The 20,730-nt window shown below is 44.5% G+C and overlaps 1 protein-coding gene, 1 long non-coding RNA gene and 1 pseudogene across 2 annotated transcripts in view; 1 reads left to right on the forward strand and 2 right to left on the reverse strand.

Moving 5' to 3' along the window:
- Positions 1-697: 697 nt before the first annotated feature.
- Positions 698-3,775, reverse strand: LOC120400925. The gene is made up of 3 exons (XR_005596160.1): positions 3,422-3,775; positions 2,221-2,325; positions 698-1,550 (listed from the first exon to the last, which is right to left on the reverse strand). It is a non-coding gene; the product is annotated as an uncharacterized LOC120400925 (long non-coding RNA).
- A 3-nt stretch (positions 3,776-3,778) lies between these two features.
- Positions 3,779-20,730, forward strand: part of SEC63 (SEC63 homolog, protein translocation regulator) — a 108,532-nt gene continuing 91,580 nt past the window's right edge. The window contains exon 1 of the mRNA XM_039530266.1: positions 3,779-4,039. Coding sequence (XP_039386200.1) covers positions 3,916-4,039 — 124 coding nt within the window. The 5' untranslated portion in view covers positions 3,779-3,915. The remainder of the gene's footprint in view (positions 4,040-20,730) is intronic.
- On the reverse strand, positions 19,725-20,028 carry LOC120400924 (annotated as a pseudogene).

Below are 20,730 nucleotides of genomic sequence, written 5' to 3' on the forward strand. Positions count from 1 at the left end.
ACAGTATGCAAGTGCTGGGCATCTCAGTGGACAAATCTTACAGCCCTGTGACATGCATCCCTGTGGTGTCATGTGTCCAGCAGAGCTGCACATGGACAACAAGAATTCCTCTTCCCTGCTGCCAAAGATGGTACCTGTTGCTCTCCTGCTTCACAATCAGAATAAACTGGCAGGGAGAACGGAGGTAGCAACAAAGTAAGAACATAATGCCAGCTGCAGCTGCCCTAGAAACTTCCCTGACTGCCAACTCATTCAATTGCCCCCCTGCCCCGCACCACCGTGACCACCAATGTTCTCATACACTGCTTTTCATCAGTAGATCTCAAAGCACTTTACAAAGGTGATTAGTATCATTATCCCTATTTTACAGATGGGGAAACTGAGCACAGAGCAGGCAACTGACTTCCCCATGGTCACCCAGGGGCCAAGATGGGACTAGGACTCAGGTCGCCAGAGTCCTAAGCTTTATCCACTAGCCCACAATGCCGCTCCTATATAACACAAGCAGTACTGAGTCCCGTGGCACCTTACAGACTAATAGACGTATTGGAGCATGAGCTTTCGTGGGTGCTGCTTTTACAGATCCAGCACTGTTCTGCTGCTTTTACAGATCCAGACTAACACAGCTACCCCTCTGATACTTGACAAGCAGTATTGTCAACAACCAATGTTCAAAAATCACAAGTTGGGCTTAAAAATCATGAGACTGGCTTAAAAATAAAGAGTTTAAAAATTATCTGGAGTTCTTTCCCCTCCCCTTATGATTTCTGAGCCTTTTCCATTAGGGTAACATTGTCAGCCTTTTCTCCACAACTGTGAGGGATACAAAGGTATTTCTTCCCCTTCAAATGAAAGCTGAGATTCTCATGTATTCATTCAACACTAATTATTGTGAGAATTGTCAACACTGGGTAGGGTTTGGAGAGAGGAATACCAGTCACAAAAGCCTGGCGTACCAGTAGCTTGGGAAGAAGGCCAGGAAAGAGAAGGGATGGAAAGGAATGTTTCAAAGGTTTACAAAATCTAAATGCAAAATTTTGCAGAATAGGTGGGGATGATTACAAAGAATCACAGGAAAAGTAAAAACCATCATTGTTAAGCTGCAGCGTGAGAACCCAGCCCTGGAGCAACTGAGCTGAGACTTTCTTCCTTCTCTGAACTGCCTCTCACTGCTGCTGTGACGTTCCACAACACCTTCCAACCCTTTGTTTCTGGGATATCATGCCATATCAAGATTCTCCCTCATGCTGTGAACTCAGTAGCTTCTATTGTGATGTCACTCCTTTCCTGCTGCTAAAATGAAATGATAAATCCCTCCCCTTACGACATTACGCCTCCTGTCATCCCTAATTTGTGATGTCATCACTACTCCTGTGTAAATGGGACACAGGCCAATCCTGGGAGATATCACAATGGCTGCTTTTTATGGCACTTCAGCAGCAGTGCAGTGACACATGTCCTTACTAGTGGAGCTGGGTGGAGTAGTTTGTTCTTGAGGAATCTTCTATGTTAGTCATGTGTGAATGAGCAGTGTCATCAATTCTAAACATCTAAAAATGAGTCAAACAGCATATAATCATAAGATTGGCTTAAATATTATGACAGCACCAACCCCTTTTATATTATGTCCAACTTCAACCCTTTAGGGGAAGCCTCCCAGCCTCAATTTGAGCATGATCATTTAACATTGAATTTTTTACCTGAAAATACACACACAAACGTGAGCCTTTACCAACAGCTCAGAGAGCTATTTACCCCTCCCCATCTCTTCCTTGTTTCATTCAATCTCCTGTCCTTCTTACATTTACTCTCTGTGCCCTTCTGGTCTCCCATTCCTCACCTGTCTCTATTTCCCATCCCATCTCCCTTTGCCTTTCCATATACTTCCTTACATTCTCAGTCTTCCTCCTGCTTCCCACATTCCTCCTGCATCCCACACAGTATACCTACACTGCACAGTTCTTACAGTGGTGTGTAGAGTATAGACACTGCATATCCCCCTAGCAGAGGTATAAATAAGTGTAGATGGTGAGGCACTGTTCAGGCAAGTAAAGACATGCAGAACCTTAGGGTATGTACCCTACATGGCTCTCTACACACTCAAGTAGCGTCTCCCGCCTACACTGCCATTTTAATAGTAGTATAGTGTCCTGCTGTTGGAGCCCTTCCCCACTGCTTTCCCCGACAGAGCCTTTCGCTCTGGTGTGTAGCTACACGTACCCAACACGCCACCACCAATGAGCGTACAGCGTGGATGCAGCCATAGTCTCCAGTTTCCGAGGCAGAGAGTTGCCATCTTCTCTGGGAGTGATCTAGCTCCAATCCCTATGGAAATGTTCAAAGGCAAATGGAAACTAGGGACACAAGGCTGGGGGCACTCCAGTCACAAATTGCCGTCGTTGTGAAATCTCTATTTTAAATTTAGACACAAATAAAGAGAGCTATTTTTGCAGTTTGGAAAAGCATTCTCCAGAGTTAAACCTCAGGGCTATTATAAAATTCTGAATGAAAATATGATTTAAAGATATAATTATTATTATTTATTCAAAAATACCTCACTACTTTCTGCAAAGGGCATAGGTAGGGCCCTACCAAATTCAGGTCCATTTTGGTCAATTTCTCAGTCATAGGATTTTAAAAATCATACTTTCAGCTATTTAAAATTGAAATTTCATGATGTAATTATCAGGGTCATGACCCAAAAAGGTGTTGTTGGGGGGGTGTGTCACAAGGTTATTGTAGTGAGGGTTGAGGTACTGCTACCCTTACTTCTATGCTGCTGCTGGCGGCAGCACTTCTTTCAGAGCTGGGCAGCTGGAAAGCAGCGGCTGCTTACTGGGAGCCTAGCTCTGAAGGCAGAGCCACCACCAGCAGCAGCGCAGAAGGATGGCACGGTATAGTAGTGCCACCCCTACTTCTGTGCTGCTGCTGGCAGGGCGCTGCCTTCAGCACTGGGTGACTGGCCAACAGCAGCTGCTTTCTGGCCACCCAGCTCTGAAGGCAGCGCAGAAGTGAGGGTGTCAATACCTCAACATCCCTTTTGGGTCAGGTCCCCCAATTGTAGTGAAACCTGTATAGTGTAGGGTAAAAGCACACAAAAGACCACATTTCACAGGGGGAATAGATTTCACAGTCTGTGATGTGTTTTTCATGGCCAAGAAATCTGGTAGGGCCCTAGGCATAGGGAAACAAAGGGCTTTGACAGAGGGCACCTTATGGCTCCATTCTCACTGGAGAGGCGACACATTTTTAACAAAGGGAAAAGTTAGTGAGTTTAATTCTAGAAATCATGAGCAATACCCCCCTCCCCCCAAACAAAACACCGCGATCCAGCCCGGGGACGGAAGGCGGCTGGTGGGGGGCAGAAGAACAGCCAGGGCAGGGCAAGAGCTTCTCCTGACCCACTAGCTGGCCTCCCTACCTGCGGCTGCAGAGCAGCTTGCTGGTAAGTCACAGTGGCCTGGCCTGGGCCCATAGCGAGCCTAGCCAGACACAGCCCCGGCCACTGGCGCTCAGCCCAACACAGACCCCGCTCTGGGCCCGGCCCGGCACGAGCCTCCTCCCCGGGCCTGGCCAGAGACAGACCCTCCCCCACACCCGGCCTCAGCCAAACAACAACGCGCCCTTCGGGTCCCAGCTACAGGCACGCTCCCCACGCGCACGCGCACGCTGCCCTCGCTCCCTGCGGGCTCAGGGTTCCAGTCCCAGGCACGTCCCCTCCCCCAACCCGCCCCCTGTCGGCGGGCGGGGGAAATGGATGGGCCAATCCAGGCGCGGCGTGTGACGTCACAACGGCTATGGTGGCTGCATAGTGACACGTCTTGCTGTGTGCGGCTCGCGGGGCGGCCTGCGTTCTCGCCAGATCCCGGATGCTGGCTCGGCCCGCGTGAGCCCCGGCGGCGTGGATGAGCGGCCATGGCGGGGCAGCAGTTCCAGTACGATGACAGCGGCAACACCTTCTTCTACTTCCTCACCAGCTTCGTGGGGCTCATCGTCATCCCCGCCACCTACTACCTGTGGCCCCGGGACCAGCACGCCGGTGAGCCGCCCGCCGCCGGGCCTGGCCGTGGGCCTCTGCCCGCCGCCCTGCCGGGGCTGGGGGGAGGATCCCACGCGCCTTCCGCCCCCGCTGCCCGGGGAGGAACCGTGGGGGGGCTTGAGCGGACCCTTCCCGGCGCGGCGGGGTGGTGAGCGCGTCTGGGCGGGCGTGAAACCCCTTCCCCGCTGGGTGCTCCGCAGCTGGGCAGACCCCTGCCCGTGGCCCCGTCTCTGCCTTGCCGTGCTGGAGGGAGGCTCGGGGCGGCCTCGTGCCCCGGGGGCTGCTGCAGCCTGGTCAGAGACTTGCCCTGAAAACCGTTAGTGGCCGGAGTCGGTTGGGTGTCGCGTGAAGAAACAAACTCCAGCGCTTCAAACCGTCTGCCCAAGAACTCCGGCTCTGCGCTGCTCAGCGACCGCGCGCGGTTGCGGAATCCTTCTTTCGCGGCTTTCCCGGAGCCTTTCCGGGCTGCTGACCTGGCTTCGTAACGCAAAATACTCGTGGGGGATGGGGGGCGAGGTGCAGCAAGGAGACAGCCCTCTCCTGCTGCTCTTACACCGCCTGGAGCAGAAAGGGCACACGCACAGGTTGTGGTGTTTCCCCTCTTTGCAGGTGACCTTTAAATGTCCCAGGTGGATAGATAGGGCTTCTCTGCATCCTGTGGGAGTTTGCTCTTCCACAGCCTGATTGATGTGTGTGTTTCTCTTGAGTCCCTTGGTTTCATTCTGTTTTTATACATCTATTCCCCTGGTATAGTTCTCCATCCTTAGCAGGAGAGAGCTGTTCAGGCTTTTGCATTCTGACAGTATGAGCTGCACAAAAATAGGGTGGTTTTGACTGTGAGATAAGGACATTAGACTGAGAGAAACAGTATTGAATTTTTCTAGTCCTTTGTACAGTTACTGTTTATAAGATGAGGTGTAATCGGTAATATTCACATAATACAAATAGGTGACATTACTAGTCTTTTATAGTGAGTGTTTGTCTTGTAGCAGGAAAATTGGGGATTTACTGTATCTGTTTAGTGTTTGAAATAAATTAAAGCCATTTTTAACAGTATTTTAAATTATTTCTTTTGTTCTTTGTTTCCAATTAAAGGGAAGCCTCACTGATGAAAGGAATGCTGAACAAATAAGCCTCTGCTCCTAAGAGTATATCTGTACTGCAAAGTAAAGGCATGATGTAGCACTGGTAACAATAGCAGTGTAGCTGAGGTGGCACAGACTTCAGTATGAAGTAGCAACCAGAGTGCAAGTCCCCTAGGGAGCCTGGGTACATACTCTGGTTGCTAGCCTGTGCTGAAGCCCACCATGTCTACATTGCCATTGTTACCCATGCTAGCTAGATTAAAGTTAATATGGGTATGCTACCTGTACTATAGTCATACCTTCATTTGCATTGTAGACATACCCTAATTCTACTAGCCAGAGGTAAACAAGAAAGATAAAGGTGGGAGGATTTGCAAGCTCGGCTTTATGAGCTAAGATGTGAAAAAAATTATCTAAGTTATATCTGTCTTGGTGACAAGCCTAGGCCTTTACCAGTCTCAGTTGTTAAGGAGGATGCTGTCTGTAGAACCTGTTTAAAGGATTCATCTTTTGTCTTTGGCTAGTAAGTGTTGTACAGTTTAGATATTCTGTTTATCTCTATCTTCTATTCATCCCCAAGCCTCAGCTGTGGGTTTTATTTTGAGTCCTTCTCAAGTTTGCTTAGATCCAGTGCCTGGGTCTCTTACTTTTTTTTTCCAAACAGCAGTTGCATGAAACTGACGTGGTTGTTGGTGGGTCTCACAGTTACACTTCAGAACATTGTGGGCAGCTGCCATACTGTCGCTCTTATTAATGTTACTCAGCTTCAGCTTGGCAAAGCTATATAAGCATCAGCAGAAGCCCTGGAAATGTCTGCTGACTCAGAAAGACAACATTGCACAGCCATCATGGCTAGGAACTGACTTTCTCAAAATGAGAGCTTCAGTTCTTCAGAAATCAATGCCTTAAGTTTCCCACTGGTGAGTGAATTTCTCAGGCCCTGGTCAGTTGGACTGTAGGCTGGATCTACACAAGAATTGGCAGACATGGTTGAGTGTCAAGCACTGCTTCTCACTGATTTCCCCTGATCTGGCTTTGTGGGGAGAGCCTGCTGCTTTCAACATTTATTTTTTTGACAAAACAATATTGGGAGTAATTGATTGCATATTGTTAAGACAGGTAGTAAACTCAGTGTGGAGAACAGTCAACAAACAGGGCAACAGCACTCTGTACTGGTTATTTGGAGGGGGAGGGAATGGAGGAGTGGTGTTTGGTAATGTCCAAGTGCAGTTAAAAATTCCTGTGTGTGGATATGCTCCCAGTCTGTGTAAGTGACTTGGTAGTGATTAAGTAATGGACTCCAGATCACATCATAGTTTGTGTTCTACATGACCAAAAAGTTGTTGTGGCTATGGAAAAAGCCAATTGGATACTGTACAAATAGCAGTCCACTAATTTTTCAATGCATTTTTTTTGCTTCGTTGTATACTTTCAGTTAAGAGTATTGTGCTTGTTTAAACTTAGTGCGTGGAGTGCACTAATTCTGCAATGTTTCTAGTGCACTCATCCGAATGTCAAAAAGACTAGTGTTCCTCAGATAGCTTTGTGTGTCTGAATGTTTGCATGTGACAATTTGAATTTGGTGTCCACTACATGTAATCTGTAAACTATAATAATGGTGGACTTAATTTTAAAACCACAGGATGGTGAACAGTAAGTGCTGATTGCTTAATCTTGGCTTTTCACTCTTAAAACCAGAGTGACAATCATTTTAGTTTTCAGTAAAATATGCAGAAGGCTGAGCTAAGGAGTATGCTTTAAGAAGATAAAGTAAAAACTGATGTTCACTGCAGGCTATCACAGAGTCTCTTATGAGGACCTAGACTTTAATATCTGTATTCACATCTATGTCCTCTCTGTAGAGGAATATTTTCCATAAACCTAGGGTCTTTTAGTAAATTTTTGTAGAATGAGATGAAAATACATATTCCTTTTTGTTACAATGTGAATACGAGAGTAGAATGACATTGGGCCCAAACCATTGTTGTTCTGCCTAACCATTTAGAAAAACATTTAAAACAATGTGAATAGAGTGCAAGTGGTTAAAATTGCTATGAAATAGTTTTTCTGCAGTTTCTAATGAGAACAGTGTAAAAATATTTGAAAGGCCACTCAGAGTATTATTGGCATGAAAGTGACTTGTCCCTCTCTTAAACATAGGATAAGTGATAATTTTGAGATGCCTTTATGAGGAGGATGCATCCTGACCCCAACATCAAATGTTTACTACCTCTATGCCTTGAGGTGTGCACAGGAACCAGTAGATATACAAGAATAGAATTAATACAGTATCTCATCAGCTTCCTGTTTATGTTAAATCTTGCTTTAATTAAAGATTTTAGTGCTTATGGCTTTATAGATTACCTGAGATGGTTAGACTATTCCAGTCTCTGACCTCACAAAGAGGAAGTGTGGGTTTCCAAGACATTTTGGAAAAAGCCTTATGAAGTACAATTATAACCGAAAGCAGTCATTTCTGTTTATATTACTTTCATTGCTCTGGTAGTCTCAGCTAAAATGATAGGACAGTGTATCAGAAAACATAACTAAACATGCAGGTAACTGGTTTGAAGGAATGATACTATAAAAGAGGAACTCTTCTTGCTTCCCCACATCTCTCTCAATGCTTATTGTGATGTTTCCAATGCTGTTTTAAAGGGTAAACTACTTAGTTATAAAATGCAAGTTGAAGGCATCGAATTACAATACAAAGCCAACAAAAAAGATGCATTTGCCTAACATACTGGGTTATCTATTCTTGGGCATCCAGCAAGAATACTGTGGCAGAAATTACTTTTAAGATTGTTGTGAACAAAGGTAATGGTTTCAAAAATGATCTGTAAAATAAGGAGGTAATTACAATTTGAGTGTGGTGCAACTCCAGAAGACTTTGAAAGCCAATTTTAATCTACTTTTCCATCTATCTTTTTAAAGGCAAGAATAAAGATAGAACCAAAGAGCTTGAAGGGATAGATAAATATCCCTCTGAGTCCGTTGTTGATATTGGATTTGTTCTCAAACAGTTTGGTTGCAGGGTTAGATAGGAGTTAAGTCTCAAAATCCAGGAAGGAGATGAAGAGCAAGAGGTGAATAAGCCTAGTTGTTGGCTAGTATACTGGCTGGCCCACAATGCTGACGTGTTTCTTACTGAAGTGATGTAAGACTGACAGTGCTCACCTAGTTATCAAAGTGAAACACAACATGATTATATAGACTGCCTACCTGTTCTCTAACAGATGTTTGTATGCTCTTGTTTGTGATATCGCAGCCTGCTATCAATGCAATTTTAAACTTGGTTAGAGTGCTGTAAGCACACATACCTAAGGTTGCAAGTCTGTCACGGAGATCACAAGAGTCACAGATTCTGTGGCTTTCTGAGACCTCTGTGACTTTGCAGCAGCTGGTGTGGCTGATCCTAAGACTGCCCGATCAGTTGGCCCCGGGGGCTTCCAGAGCAGCAGAGGTCCCGTGGGCAGTCCCGGAGTGGTGGTCCCGGGAACCCCCTTGCAGGTCTCTGACGCAGTGGTCTTGGGGGGCCTCGAAGCAGCAGGTAGTTGGGGGGCAGTCAGCTCCTGCTGTTGGAGCAGAGGCCAGCCATCAGCCCCTGCTGAATGTACAGCTGGACAACTTTGTCGTAGAATTCCTTGCAATGGATTTTAGATGCATCCACATGCGAACAGTTTAAAGATGTATGTGCACTCACTTATTTTTTTTTATGAATTTGTTCCTCAGTCAAATGTAGTTACAAAGTTTTCCTCAAGCGCCACTGTGAATTGACAGGTTTCAGAGTAGCAGCCGTGTTAATCTGTATCCGCAAAAAGAACAGGAGTACTTGTGGCACCTTAGAGACTAACAAATTTATTTCAGCATAAGCTTTCATGGGCTACAGCTCACTTCTTCGGATGCATCTGAAGAAGTGAGCTGTAGCCCACGAAAGCTTATGCTGAAATAAATTTGTTAGTCTCCAAGGTGCCACAAGTACTCCTGTTCTGTTTACGGTGAATTGAATTACTAGTGAAACCAACATTTATAGATATTGTTAGGGTATGAAATATTTATTAAACCTTTCATAATGCTGTTACATGCATAGAAAAAAAATAAACCCAAACATCTCTTTTGTGATCCATCTCTGCGTTTGAACTGGGACATAATAGTCCATTTCTTGTGGCTGTGATACTGCAGAATGGTGGATTTTAGGGCATTTCAGTGCTGTGTAGCTAGGGGAGCATAAAAAGACAATAGATTCTTCACAGGGTGGCCTCTAAATATTCCCAGTTGTTTGTTGCACCACCTTGTGTTGCTGAGGTTCCCAATCTAGTGGAAAGCAGCACCCTCCTTTGACAATGTCTCCATAAGTGCCGTCTCTTGACACCAGACATTAGGAGCTGAGGTTATAAAAGTGCACAGAAAGCCCCACTCCTTCGGTTTCTTCCATTGGTCCCAGCCCAAAAATTGAAAAAATGTAGAAGTTCTTTGAGTGTTAGGTTACTTACCAGTAACTTTCTTTATATAGCACTTTTTTCTGTAGGTCTCAAAGCACTAGTGAAGTAGATAATACTCATCTCCTCCTTTATGACGTGGAACTGAGGTACAAAGATTAAAATCTTGTTCAGTGCCATACTGTAAATCAGTGGTGAATAAAACTTGGATCTAATTCCTCGGTCTGTGCCTTATCCACTGGACCATGTTGCTTCCAAATAAACAGATGAATTCAATCCTTATTTTACCACCCTCATTTATGTGTCTCTGTGCATAAGTGTTCGATGGGGGCAAACAGAAGCAGAAAATGGGGATGCCTGATATCAGGAATTCAGGAAACTTAGATTTTTATAAGTTTTACATATTTGTTCTTAATCCACTTGTGAAAAATGGCTCATAGCACTGATAGTTCAGGGGCAACCAATATCAAAAAATGTAAATAAAACGGACAGGTTTCAGAGTGGTAGCCATGTTAGTCTGTATCAGCAAAAAGAACGAGTTGTGCTTGTGACACGTTTACAACTACAATACCCACCTGCTGAAGTGAAGAAACAGATTGACAAAGCCAGAAGAGTACCCAGAAGTCACCTATTACAGGACAGGTCCAACACCTTCAGCCTCCAACTAAAACCTCTCCAGCGCATCATCAAGGATCTACAACCTATCCTGAAGGATGAGCCCTCACTCTGAGATTTTGGGAGACAGGCCAGTCCTCTCTACAGCTGGCCCCGTAACCTGAATCAAATACTCACCAGCAACTACACACCACACAACAAAAATACTAACCCAGGAACCTATCCTTGCAACAAAGCCCATTGCCACCTCTGTTCACATATCTATTCAGTGGACACCATCATAGGACCTAATCACATCAGCCACACTATCAGAGGCTCGTTCATCTGTACATCTACCAATATGATATATGCCATCATGTGCCAGCAATGGCCCTCTGCCATGTACATTGGCCAAACCGGACAGTCTCTATGCAAAAGAATAAATGGACACAAATCAGGCATCAAGAATTATAACATTAAAAAACCAATCTGAGAACACTTCAACCTCTCTGGTCACTCAGTTACGGACCTCAAAGTTGCAATATTACAACAAAAAAACTTAAAAAAACAGACTTCAGTGAGAAAATGCAGAATTGGAATTAATTTGCAAACTGGACACCATTAAATTAGGCTTGAATAAAGACTGGGAGTGGATGGGTCATTACACAAAGTAAAACTATTTCCCCATGCTAATTCCCCCCTTTACTGTTACTCACACCTTCTTGTCAGCTGTTGGAAATGGGCCATCCTGATTATCACTACAAAAGTTTTTTTTCCTCCTGCTGATAATAGCCGACCTTAATTGATTACTCTCGTTATAGTTAGTATGGCAACACTCATTTTTTCATGTTCTCTGTGTGTATATATCTTCCTACTGTGTTTTCCACTGCATGCATCTGATGAAGCAGGTTTTAGCCCATGAAAGCTTATGCTCAAATTTGTTAGTCTCTAAGGTGCCAAAAGTACTCCTGTTCTTTTTAAATAAAACTTAGTTCTCATTAGAAAAGGTGTATACATTGCTCTGTGTTCATGTGGAAAACCTGCATTAAATTCCCTGATCTGATCTTGTGCTCCCATTGGAGAAGAGCTGTAGAGAAAACATACTCACTCTGTGTCCAGGGGTTCTCACAACAAAAACTTTGGTGGCTTCAGAGTGCGACCACCAACTCTTTTCCCTAAAATACTTAATTAACTTTAGGAAAAACACACTGATTTGGACATGTATATGTGCATATTTATTTAATTTATGTATGGCTCTTTGCAGACTCAATAATAAAAATAATGTACAGTTGTCTGTGTTCTTTACTGGACCCAAACAGAATAGAAACACAAGGTGCTTTGCATGTTCTTGTCTTCTTTTTTTTTTTTTTGGTTGATTTTTGGGGGGGGGAGGTGTTGCTTTTTTGTGTTTAATATCACTTTTCACAGCAGCAGACTTGCTAGCAAGAAGGCAGTGAAAAGTGATATTTGTAACAGACTTACTCAGCCCTGGTAAACCAGAGGACAGATTAAGCCCTGGATGGGGAGGTAGGTAGGCAGCAGTGGCCAGAGGTGATGTGGTGGTGAACCCGGGGCCAGAGCCCAAAGCCCTACAGCCTTAGGATGGAGACTGTGCTGTGTGGCTGGAGAACAGAGCCCGCACCCCAGAGCTGAAGCCAGAAGCCTGAACCCCACTGCCCCTGGGAAGCGGGGGAACTCACACTGGCTGCCTGCTTCTCTGGTGTTTGTGGATCCATTGCTCCCCACCACCTCCCTGTCGTCAATCACCACTATTAGGATATAGATATTCAGGCCTGTCTGCAAAGGCCTATACTTTAAGAATTTAGGTGTATTCTTATCACTTAACTAGTTATAGAGATATAAAAGAGAGAATAAAAAATCACTGTCTGTCTGTGTAATGGCCTTCTCTTACTGTGACAGTGTGAGCCCCTGTTTAGTCATATTGAAATAAGGCAATCTGGGGCTGTTAGGAAGGTGATCCGATCTATCACCTCCAGAGAAAGGGAAGAGCCTTGAAGATGTAAAAGGAAAAGTTTGATAGCATCCTGTCCAGCAAGAATTCACTTATCAATAGACACAGCTGGAAAACCCTTATGTCTGTATAGATGTAGTTGTAAAATCCTCACTTCTGTATTGTTTTGTATGTTTGTTTGCATGGTTTCTGTCTGCTGTATAATTAATTTTGTTGAGTGTAAACCAATTAAGGTGGTGGGATATAATTGGTTAAATAACCATGTTACAGTATGTTAGGATTAGTTAGTTAAATTTCAGTAAAATGTTTGGTTAAGGTATAGCTAAGCAGAACTCAACTTTTACTATATAGTCTGCAGTCAGTCAGGAAGGGGCGGGGGATTGGGAACAGGGACTGGGGATGGGGGAATTGGGATCATGTTTTGCTAAAGGGGGAAATGGGAACAGGGGATGGGAACAGGAACAGGGACACAGGCAAGGCTCTGTGGTGTCAGAGCTGGGAAGGGGGACACTAAGGAAGGAAACTGGAATCATGCTTGCTGGAAGTTCACCCCAATAAACATGGAATTGTTTGCGCCTTTGGACTTGTTGCTCTCTGTTCATGTGAGAAGGACCAGAGAAGTAAGAGGGTAAAGGAATAAGCCCCCTAACAACCACTGAGGAGTCTGTGGCCACAAGAAATGCGCATGGTGGCTGCTTTTGAGAATGCTGGTTTAGGAAGTGCTTTGTTGCTCAGTACTGAGCATGTGAGCCAGTCTGATGTACATAATGTTTCTGCGGTTATGTTTACACTACCGCCCCTGGTTTTAAAATCCTGGGCATGGCGCTCACACAAAAAGAGGAGCATGCATGAGCACTGCGTCAGGAAAGCACGAATGGGAGCACTGGCCGCTTCTGTGTACGTACATTAGTGTCGTTCTGCAGACAAATCCTGACCCTGATGCAGTCCAGTGGCACTCCTAGCAACCTGATAACTTGGAGAGGCTCTGGGGCACAGGATGCAGGGGAAGGATAGGGCTGCTTTTTGCTACAGCTGTACTTCATCTTTCTGGTCCCACCCCCTTTCAAGGAGATTGGCCTATGCTACTGCTATTTCCTTACAAAGGGGTGTGGAGTGGAGGGGTCACTTACCTTTGCTTTCCTGGCATGTAGCCTCTTCTGCATTTCCCATGTCCTGCAAAATTGCTTAAAGCAGCCAGGTTCTATCTGAGCCTGTAGTAGGTTCTGAATGGTGAAGATGAAGGGGACCCATTGACTGCCTTACGAATTACTTCCAGGCACCCTTGAAGTGTGCAGCATTGAAAGGGGGCTGTGCCAGTCCTCCTCCCCAGGTTGTGTAAGAGTCTGGGGAAAGAGACGCTTACCTGTCCCCAAACTCAGATTGGCTTTGCTGCTCTTCCTGTTAACCTCTTTTTTTTTCAAGGCCTGGAGAAAAATGTGTTGCTGTGCTTCCTCGGGGCATTGCACAAGCAGTAAGATTCTAGTGTTCCAGACAGCAAAATGGACTAGATGTGACATGCTGTCAAAGGCACAAAGCAAACAAACGGAAAACTAGAGATTTTTTTCTTTATTTCAGGTGTTGTAATGTTTGCTATTTGTAAAAGTAGGTTAAATATGACTTTTTTAGAACACGTTTTAAGTTTCTGTAGAAGAAATGTACGTTCAAGAGTAGGGTTAAAATTCTTTTCTTGGTGTGGGTTGACAGAGACTAATGTCAAATGAAGGAGATGCATAGTGTGTAGAGGAGCAAGATGGCTTACTGCATTATGATGACCACCCCACTGGCCTATATTAGAAGCTGTTTCAATATCAGCCACTTGCCACTATCTCTTGGTGGAAGGTAGAAACTTCTGAGCACAGTGCAGAGATCAGATCCTCAGAAAGGGGGTCTGCAAGCATAACTTCCATTGTAAATTTCAAGAAGTCTGATTCATGAATCTCATTGAAGCAACTTAAAATGGTATTACTCCATTAATAGCGGCTTTTAAGATAAAGTATAACTCACACAGCTGTCACAAATAAGTATTCAGCGAGGGTCAGTGCTAAAAGTTAAAACTGAGGCTTATGGTGGAATTTAAAAATGAATGATTTGGAGGGATAAAGGGAGAGTTCTAGACAGATGGGGGGTCATATAGCTGAAAATTACCATTCTTCCAAAAACTGACGACTCATGCTAAGAGTTGCACAAAATTAGCACTTTCAATGAGCGTCTACATCTTTTCCTTCCTTCAGAGGCTTTAAAGCATAACTTTTAAATTTGCTTGCTCAAAAGGGTTTCTCTTTATTCTTACATGTATATTAGGGTGATCCTTGCGTTCCTGTTAAAACATAAAAGGATTTGTGTGCCTGCGCCACCAGTTAAGCATTTATTCATTTGAAGATTGGTGCTAAGAAAGAGTGCTATAATGAAATTATTTCCTTTATTTAAAACTTCCTTTGCACAGAAAATTCTTATCACAGTGGTTTACAATCTAATAAACAAATATCTGATGGGAGTGAGAATTCAATCTTAAAATAAAAAAATACTGAGCCTGGTTGGTTCAAGTATTCAAAACTAGATGAAGTAATTAGTAGGGTGGAAGAAGAGATATTTAAACTTAAGTACATGATGTGGCATTTTGACATGATCATGACCAATAAGAACTCCTCTTACATATAATGAAGAATTTGAAGGAGGCATAAATGTGCTGTCCAGAGAGGCAGGATAGTCTAGTGGATTAAACTAGGAGTCAGGAACCGATGCATTCAGACTTCTGGTGTGGCCTGGTGCAATCTCTGGCTGAGTCCACATGGGGGCGGACTCAATCACCTGTATTATATTGGACCCAATCTTTGAATCCCATATACTTCCAAGCCAGCGAGGTTTGAGCAGTATCCAGACATTCTCTAGTCCTGGCCACCCAGGCACACTATCAGGATGCAGACTCTGTCTGGCATCCCTCATTTGGCTGCGGAACCCATCATTAACACAGGGTCCTGAGATCAGTGTTGATACTCCTAAACCTCCCCAGTAGCTAATGCATGCTCTCCCAGAGTCCATCCCCACAAGCATTCTGGGTTATAGTGCAGTCCTTTGGGGACTGTGTGACAATTTTAAAGCAAGGAACAGTTTTAAAGGAAAGAACCTGTGGGTTTTTGGGCATAGAACCATTAACTGTTAATAATCCTCTATCAGAAGCCGAGGCTGTTTATTTGTATTTATGAATTACAGTAGTGCCTAGGGGTCCTAGACAGGGACCAGGACCCTGTTGTGCGGGGCACTTTTCAAATATGGAACACCAACGGAGTAGAACTATTCAGTGTTGATTCAATGTTCCTTGGTGGCCTTGTCATGTCTTTCCATCATAGTACCTTGCTACATGTCTGTTTACTACTACCAGATTATGATTTAATTCACTGTCAGTGTTAAAAGTACAAATAGCATGAAACCAAATGGAATTCGTGACTGGACACCATCATCTTCCCCAAACTGTCACATAGGACACTTACTTTGTCCTATTGGAAAATTGGGGAGAATACCTACTTCACAGGTGCATTGTGAGAATTAGTACTAAGTATTACTAAAAAAAAAAAAAATATAATGAGATAAAGGATTAAATTATGTACTTCTGAGTAATGAAACAGATCATCCACTGTTTGCAGGGTGGGAATCCTGACTGAATCTTTAATATTAAACTTTGTAGGAAAATGATATACTTAGGTCTGTCAGTTTGCTATTTTGAGAGATCTGACTTGTCAATATATACTGCTCTATTCAGTGGTAAAAATTGTTAATGGAGAATTAAGGTTGCTTGGTGGTATGTTGTCCCCTTGCAGAACATTGAACTGAACAAAACTCAAACTTCTGAAAACCAGGAAATGCATGGTTAAGATTGCCCAGGCAACCTTAACTCTGCCATATTTCAGTAATGCCTCAGTTCGCCCCATCAAGTATGCTCTTAGTACACTGAGCCCGAGCCTGACAGCTTCAACCCTGGGTGTCAGGGTTCAGGTTACAGGGCCCCCATTTTGGGCTGAAGCCCTTGGGATTTGGCCTTTCCGCCTGGGAAAGCAGGGCTCGGGCAGTCTCCGACTTCAGCCTCCCCTTCTGGGGTCATGTAGTAATTTTTGTTGGCAGAAGAGGGTCGCGGAGCAATGAAGTTTGAGAACCCTTGGTGTAGACACTACTTACACCAAAGGGAAGGGTTTTCCTGTTGATGAAGGTAATCCACCTCCTTGAGAGGCAGTAGCTAGGTTGATGGAGTAATTGTTCCATCTACTTAGCTCTGTTTATGCGGGCGGGGAGGCGGGGGTGAGATTGGCTTAACTAAGGGCTTGTCTACATTTACATTTTATAGTGCTTTAACTTGCTGGCTCAGGGGTGTTCACCCCCTGAGCGCAGCAAGTCTGAGTGCTTTAAAGCGCTAATGTAGACTGGCTTGGGAGCCGTGCTCCCAGTGCTCGGAGCTAATCCCCTCATGGAGGTGGATTACCAGGAGTGCAGGGAGAGCTCTCACACGCGACCACACTTGCACTTCAAAGCGCTGCCGTGGAAGCGTTCCTGCAGCAGCACTTTGAAGTTTCCAGTGTAGACATACCCTGAGTCGCTCAGGCATGTGAATTTTTCACACCTCTGAATGTAGTGAAGCTGATTTAATTTTTTAGTGCAGATCAGTCCTAAACAAGTACACTTATTCATAAGGTGAAAACAACCTACTCTTATGCTAATAAGCTTAGCAGAAATCATACCTTTCCTCTTCCCAGCTCCAGGAGGCCTCTGGTAGGAGTCAGGTCTTAAAAACCCCACAAAGGGCTTTTTCTGTGGCTACAAGTTCATAACAGCTTTAGCTCAGAACAAGCACACCCATGCGTAGTTTAGTTTTTCTTCTCTGCAGTTTGGGCCTTTGAACTTCAGGTTCTGGGAACAAGTAATCAATAAACAATGGTCCCTTCCTCAGGGTGTAGCTTCAAAAGGAGGAGTTTTGCATAACTGGAGGTGGGAACTGGCATTCAGCTCCCTCTAGAGATTCCCCAGGTAAATACTTGATACTGTTTTGTCTCGAATATCTATTCTCTCCTGGCACGTTGTTCAATACAGTCCTTTGATGTTCATAATGCTTCCAGGGTTCACATCCCATCTCCCTTTTAGAGAGGTTACATGCAGTCCTGGCCCACAATAATATGTAACCTTTTAATTAATACAATAAACTCCAAAGATACTTACTGAGTTATGTTTAAGGTTTTGCAAGGATATTGTAGGAAAGTGCCATATCTGTCACTCCCTGCTAATTATATAATGTACACAATTCTTCACTGAAGTGATGCATTCTGCATCCTGAAGGTACGCATGCAGCTCCTCCCTTTTGTTCACATGCATCGGGTATGTGTGTGAAATTATAGGTATCCTCAATCATAATCACAGCTCTGTCACACGTCACAATAAAACCCACACATGGCCTCATATCACTAACACACCTTTACCAAGCAGGCCCAACTACTGCCTCCACCTATTAGTGTAGGTACACTTAATAGCCAGTACACTGACTTGTACCTGGAGTGTATCCAAATAATTGCCATTGGCTACTGCCCGTTCCATGGAACAGAGGGAACAAGGTGTGGGCAACTGTTTTTATTCCTTTTTGCTATTTAGTAGTGTTAAATGAAATCTTGTAGGGGTGAGGGAATGGGTTGTAAAACGAGGTGAAGAGCTTGCACATACCTTTATTCGGCCAACTCCACAGTCGCTTAAATGTGCAAGCTCTTCACCTTGTGCTATGTCGCCACCATGCGGAATACCAAGTTGAGCAAAACTTAAGCTTCTAAAAACCAGGACATGCACAACTAAGGTTGCTCATGCAATAGGGCATATGATACATTGCTGAAAGACAATAGAGTTCAAGTTGCATGCTATTCCGCAAAGTGGCGACATAGCACCAAGCAGCAACTCTGATAACTTTTTTGTCATTCAGTTTAGTTTTTTGAACAGGAGAAAATACGTTGTTAGGAGTTAGTCATTTAGGCAGTTATAAATATCATGTCCTGCAATTCGTGTATGGAGCTAGCCACCCCCATCAGCTGTGCCCCACTAGCCCTGCTCCAGAACATCAACCCATTCAGTGCATTCTCTTCCCCCCCCCCCCCTCCAGAGCTGTAAGTGGGCCTTCCCACCTTCATCTCCCTGAAGTCTTCACTCCCTGGTGTGCACACACTTCTGTTGCTGTTACTTCCCCCTTTTACAATCCGACATGCATCCAGTGGCTGGAGCAAAGGAAAAGTATGGTACAGTGGAATAGCTGTGTGCAGGAAGGTTGGCAGAGCTGGGAGTTTAGGGTAGTTGCAGTACGCTGACAGATCTTGCAGGTTGTGGTGCACTGGCAGAACTGGAGGCTGCAGGGGGGTTGTGTGGGGTGCTGGCAGACCTGGGGCTGCAGGGCACTTGGGGAAGTGGCAGAGCCGGGGGATGCCCTGGCTTTCTTATAAGCCCCCAACCTCTTTCACCTCCCCTGCTATCCCCTGCCTATTTATCATAGAATCCTGGACATGTAGGGCTGGAAAGGGACCTCAAGAGGTCATATAGTCTAGCCCTCCTATGCTGAGGCAGGACCAAATACAACTACACCATCCTTAACTGGTGTTGTCCAACCTGTTCTTAAATCTTCCATTGCTGCGGATTACACAACCTCCCTTTGAAGTATGTTCCAGGGCTTAACTACGTTGCTAGTTAGATATTTTTCCAAATATCTAACTTAAATCTCGCTTGCTAAAGATTAACCCCATTACTACTTGTCCTACATTCAGTGGACATGGAGAACAGTTGATCACCAGCTGCTTTATTACAGCCCTTCGGTTGTCTTTTTTTCTCAAGACTAAACATGCCCAGTTTTTTTAACCTTTCCTCACAGATCAGGTTTTCTAAACCTTTTCCCATTTTTGTCACGATTATAGAGATGCTCCCACAAGAACATAGGGAAGACCTTAAATCCATTGTGTCTGAAGGACAGTTAATAGCCCAGATGTCGCTACAGGCTGCGTTAGATGCTTCTGATATAGTAGCATGCTCAATGGCCACTTCCATAGACATGCTGCTGCTCTGCTATAGTTTGAGCATTGCTTCCTGTTTTTAAAATATGGCTGTCCTAAGGGCTCTGAACTCCACGTACTTGCCTGAATAATCTTGAAATTTGCTGTGCCTCATGGAACTTTGGAGATAAGACTAGTGGTCAGAATTTGACATCGTTTGGATAAGGGTTTCCTGAGAGAGAGACCCCGTTAAAACAAACAACCTCCTCTCACTGTCCCCCAAACCCTAAAACCAAGTTGTCTACAAAATCACCTTGTTCTAAGACTTTTTTGTGTGTGCACACCCCCTGGGCTCAAATTAATCCTCTAATGGTGCCCAAACTGACCTCAGCCATTCAGGATTTATCTCAGTCTATCCCTTTGGGCAATATTAGGATGGAAAAGAGTCTGTAGAAGCATATCTGACAAAGTCCCAGAGTAGCTGAAGGATACAGCATGAACCCCAGCCATACTCATTGACTGTGTTCAAGCCTGCTGGTTTTTTTTGTTTTTTAAAGTTGTGAAAAACTGATCTTTATTTTCCAGAAATATGCAAACTTATTCTCTCATTTCTCCATCTTCTTCTTCTACTCCTCTGATGTACCGGACGTTGCTACATCTTATCAAAACTTCACCAAGGTGTCCTGACAATGCACTGTCTATGTATTCTTCTGTTTGCAAGCTGCATGTTCATGTACCCATCAACAGACACCAGGTAGCCCTTGTACTCCATCCCCAACTTCAGCTTCACCATCACTGGCTTCCCTCTCAGCCCATTCAGGAAGGGCTTGGGGTTCAGGGGTAAGCTCATGGTAACGCAGCCTGGCACAAGGCAGTGGTAAAAACAAAAATTACTCGCAGGGCCGCACGTGCGCCCTGTTCCTATTGGGAGCCACTGCTAAAGGACCCTCCCCCCAGCCTAAGGGGAGGATCCGCAGGGCCTGGAAACCACATGTGCGCCCTGTTGGTAGGCATGTGTGTGTGACTGCTGGGCATAAATATAAAGTAAACAGTGAAATAAGGTATTTATTTTTTTTGGTTTGGCATAAGTGGCACAGCTTTGCGAGATGATGCTATAACTATTTCATAACTAGTAAATCCATGTGGTATTGGTAGCTTCTCATATGCTGCAAGGTACTGTATTGTTCCTGAAAAGTTTACTTCAGAAAGTGAGTCTGTTAGTCAAGGGGTTCCTCAGAAGGTGAAGAGATTAAGAACTTGGTATACCATGACAATGAATAGGGAACAGCTCCTGATGCCAGTGAAGAGTCACCTCAGCATTGGCTTTCTCCTCTCTTCGCTATACCCCCCAGACACTCACAAAAGTTGGGGAGGGGGATGCCCTGATCAGTTCGGGACAGTGTCTGGCCCCTATCTAGGGTTGTCCTTTAGCTGTGTTACCATGTCACAAAGGCTTTGTTTGCCTTACTTTCCCACCCCTTTTGAAGTCTACTTTTGATACAGCAGGTTGTAATGAGGTGTTCTATAGAGACAGCTCCTTTGTGGGAATGTGCTGGCTCTTAAGGGCCTTTCTGTCTGTCCACACAGGGAGGGTGCGAGGTTT

The sequence above is a fragment of the Mauremys reevesii genome, linkage group 3 (assembly GCF_016161935.1).
Source record: "Mauremys reevesii isolate NIE-2019 linkage group 3, ASM1616193v1, whole genome shotgun sequence".
NCBI classification, from domain to species: Eukaryota; Metazoa; Chordata; order Testudines; family Geoemydidae; genus Mauremys; species Mauremys reevesii.